This window comes from Bactrocera dorsalis, chromosome 1, assembly GCF_023373825.1.
Source record: "Bactrocera dorsalis isolate Fly_Bdor chromosome 1, ASM2337382v1, whole genome shotgun sequence".
In the NCBI taxonomy this organism is placed as follows: Eukaryota; Metazoa; Arthropoda; class Insecta; order Diptera; family Tephritidae; genus Bactrocera; species Bactrocera dorsalis.
In genome coordinates, this window is record NC_064303.1 from 70,955,410 (window position 1) to 70,959,783 (window position 4,374).

The 4,374-nt window shown below is 37.1% G+C and overlaps 1 protein-coding gene across 1 annotated transcript; it reads right to left on the reverse strand.

The window, feature by feature from the left end:
- Positions 1-983: 983 nt before the first annotated feature.
- On the reverse strand, positions 984-2,311 carry LOC125775380 (uncharacterized). The gene has a single exon (XM_049445913.1). It carries the CDS (start codon positions 2,305-2,307, stop codon positions 1,144-1,146), a length of 1,164 nt encoding a protein of 387 aa, XP_049301870.1. The 5' UTR covers positions 2,308-2,311; the 3' UTR covers positions 984-1,143.
- Between the last annotated feature and the right edge of the window lie 2,063 nt (positions 2,312-4,374).

Here is a 4,374-nt window from a genome sequence, read left to right on the forward strand (position 1 = left end):
TTAATATTTGACAAATGTCGCTTGCAGTCTGTCGCGCTCTACTTGTTCAGCACATCACATTTGAAAAGACACGGAAATTTAATTTCATTATCCAAAATTACTCATTGAACAATCGAAACACTGATTTTATCGAAATTTTTTACAAACACTTTTTGCACTATTTAATGTTTTTCACTCACCGTTCGAGATCCGTTCCACTGTTTGGAAAGCTAAATGTTCTTCCTCCCTCGTTGCAGCCAACAATGCATTTTCTCCAACTGCTGGTTGTTTTCGGCATTTTATCTGTAAAATAAAATAAAAAAGTATTAAATAAATGCAAATTTACTTAATAAAAATTAAAATATGCTCACATCTTTCAATCTGCGTGCTGTTTCGCCTTCGGTATTCTTCGAACTAATGGCCGTTACAAATGGAGACAAAATAATGAAAAATCTCTCCATTCGAACAATAATTTGGCGGGATTTTAATCTGGTCGTCCCTCTTTTCCAATTGCTAAACGTCAAAACCACCTAAACTTTGACAGTTGATCGAGTTTAGGTGGTTTTGGCGTTTAGCAATTGCTCTCTCACTTTCCTCACATCTCTTTATCTCTGGTTATAAACTATCCTATCTTTCAAGTTGGACCAAACTGCACACAGTGTTAAAAATTTCATTAAAATCGGTTCAGTAGTTTAGGAGTCCATCGAAAACAAACAACGTGACATGTGATTTTTATATATTTAGATAAGTATATAATGTCTTATATTGATAGGTTATAAGTATTTGCTCCCAAGAACCAGGTCAGTTATTTCGGTACATACGTACATACATATATGTATACCGAACTGCCTTACTGTATATACGAGGGCTGTCCGATAAATAACCGACCTAACCATGATGCACGCGACTTTTTCAAAAACTTTTTTTTTTTTTCTACATAGTCTCCTTGTAACTCCACACACTTCTCCCAGCGATGCTCCCATCTCTGCAACCCTTCCAAATAGTAGATAGATAGATATTTATTTATTTCATGCACAATAAATATACAGGAAACAAGAAGAAAAAAAACAGCACTAGCTCGAGGCCATCAGCTGGTTTTACAAAAATACTAATACTAATTTACATTTCGTTTATGGATTACAAATATTATACAGTTAAGGTTAACTAAATTAAATGAGATAGGTTGCATGAGGCTATAAAACTAGATATCTTGCTTATGTTAAGTGCTGCAGTGTCGGAAAGAAGTTGTGATGGAACAGTCGAGCCAAAAATCCGTTGCCTTTGAATAGAAAAACGAGGGCAGTTGTCCAAGATATGCTTCACAGATGTGCTCATTGCCCCGCAAACGTTGCATAATGATACTCCATGACTAAGAAGATGTCCGTGAGTGATCTGCGTGTGGCCCAAACGAAGTCTTGTGAAAACGAGAATGTCTGACTGTTTAGCATCGGAAGGAAAAGTAGGCCTAATTTTTGTTGGATTAATATCTGCATAATGGTGAACATATTCTTTCCACTTTTGTAAGGATTTATTGTTAATATACTGCCGTACATGTCTCGACAAATCGGCCTTTTCAAGAGTGTCAAAACAGATAGCTGGGTTATTATGAAGACTCTTCGCAACAGAGTCAGCTAGTTCATTGCCTTGGATGCCGCAATGGCCAGGAATCCACATCAATTTAATTTTGTTTTTGTGTTTAATTAGCAAATCCCTGGTGTGGGTTACTAGAACGCTGTCCTTTTTGAATTTCCAGAGGGCATCAATGGCAGACCGACTGTCAGTACAAATGCAGAAATTGCCCTTGGATTTCGATGCAATTAAGGCGGCTTGATGGATAGCAAAGATTTCACTGGTGTAGATGGAGCAATGATTAGGCAGGATACCTTTTCTTAAAACATCAAGGTTTTCAGAGACTACTGCAAATGAGGTTGAAAATTTGGTTTTCGAACCATCGGTAAAAATAAAGTTGAATGCTTTTTGACTTAGCTCAGCTTTATATTCCAGAAAATTTTGCGCGTAAAGTTGTGGACAGGTGTTTTGCTTCTGAAATGTTTGTAAACGGGTTTCAATTGATAAGTCTGACAGCAGCCAAGGCGGGTAGTTTGGGTACACTTTCCGAGTTGGTTTAACTGATACATTTAATTTCTTGGCAGTGATCAGTACACGGTGTATCGCTGAGAGCCGCTTTGGAAGATACTTTCGATTGGAAGCTTTAAGTATTTCGTCAAAGAGGTGGCTGTTATTGCAGCATAAAATTTTGTATATAAGGCTTGCAGTCATGTATTCGATTCTCTCATTTATGCTAGGGAGTCCAGATTCAGTTAGCATGTTGTCGACGGGGGTGGTGGTGAAGGCCCGTAAGCTTTTCCGCACCGCTGCGTAATATGGAGCACTGAGAAGATTTAAGTTGCTTTTGGCACAGGTTCCATAGATTGGCAGCGCGTAGTCAATTACAGTTAAAAATAATGCTTTAACAATATTACAAAGTGTAGTAGTATGAACAAATGATTTTTTAGACGAAAAATATTTTATAATATTGAGGCGTTTGATAAGTTTATTTCTAATATAATTACAGTGAAACCTAAATGTGTATTTACAATCAAATAAAACGCCTAATATTTTCAAACTGCTGACATTGCTTACATACACATTGTTATGACATAGTTTTATATTTGGGCAGCATTTTTTCCGACAGATATGCACTTCTCATATGATATAATCGCCCCTGACTGAGCCGACCAGACAGTAATGTCATCAAGGACTTTACAAAAAATCGCCTGAACCGTTTCAAGGCTGTCCTCTTTAGTATATATTAAAACGTCATCAGCATAAATCCCGTAACTTACTTTGTACTTATCTATAATTTGACCTATTTCGTCAAATGCAATAATAAATAACACTACCGAAAGAGGAGAGCCTTGAGGGATCCCGTTTTGCAAATCATATATCTCGGATGAAACGCCATTTACTCTGACCATAAACTTTCTATTCGTTAGAAAGTTTTTGACAAAGTTATACATTTTGCCACCCACTTTCCACTTTCTTAGTTGCCTTAAAACTACGTGTGCTCCAATGCGGTCAAAAGCCTTTTGGAAGTCAAGGGAAAGAGCTGTGATGTGTTTTTTACTGGATAAAGCATTCGAACAGAAATGATCGAAAGTTAATAGGGAATCGATGGCACTATGCCCGCTTTTAAACCCAACTTGAGTGGAGCTTAACAATTTGTTTCTAGAAGCAAACCACATCAACCTGTGGGCAATTATTTTCTCCAGAACTTTACTATTACATACAAGTAGGGATATGGGCCGAAAACTTGATATATTATCCGCTGGTTTGTTTGGCTTGTGGATGGGAGATACAAAAGCGCACTTCCAACTTTGAGGAAAAATACCAGATGAAAAAATGCTGTTATATAGGTTTATCAGTCTCATTTTAAATGAATCGGGGAGATTTTTGATCATTACGTAAGTAATGCGGTCGTGTCCTGGAGAGGAGCCCTTAACCCTGTTAACGAAATTGTTAAATTCCTCCTTCGTGATTGGATTATCAATTTCTTTTGCAGATAGAAGGAGATTAGGAGGGGGAAAATATATTTCGCTTAACAGGCGAGTTTTGTCAGCTACAAAAGTTTGAGAAAAATTTGTATCGTTTGAATAACCAGACCAGTCCTTAGCAAACAAATTTGCAGCTTCCTTAGCAGATGGTGAGGGGTTATTGCCTGCCACAAGGTGGGGAAAATTGGAAATACTATAAGACCCCGATAACTTTTTAAGGTTTTTCCATATTTCTTTGGGTGAAGTTGTAGGATTAATAGAGCTAGTAATATTGCTAAAGGCTTCTTTTTTTGCCTTTTTTGCCGCTAACTTGAATTTGGCGTTTGCTGCTTTATAAGACAGAAGGTTTTGGTTAGATCGTACACGTTTGTAGATATACCAGGCAGATTGCTTTATGGCTCGCAATTGAGCGATTTCCTTATTCCACCAAAGGACACATTTTTTCGAGAAATATGGCCTGCTTTGGGGTATAGATGAAGAAGCTGCAGTAAGGATAACCTTTTTAACTTGAGCGGCTTCCTTGTTGATGTTGTTGCTGGCGGGATAAAGGTTATTAATTTTCTCACATAAGTTATGGTACTTTTTCCAATTGGCCTTTTCAGTTAAGAATTTGGGAGTATGCTTGATCATATTTGTTTTGTTACAATTTAAGTAAAAAATTATTGGATAATGATCACTTCCACAGAGATCCTCCAAGACTTTCCAAGAAAAGAGTGGGTAAATATTCGTTGATGATAATGAAACATCTACATGAGTAAATGTTTTGTGTGTAGAGAAGTGCGTAGGTGTTTTATTATTTAGGACAGATAAGTCAAGTGAACAAATGAGTTCCTCAAAGCTT

Excerpts from the sequence above, each read along its gene's own strand:
- LOC125775380 (XM_049445913.1), bottom strand. The coding sequence starts at position 2,307 with ATGCTAACTGAATCTGGACTCCCTAGCATAAATGAGAGAATCGAATAC.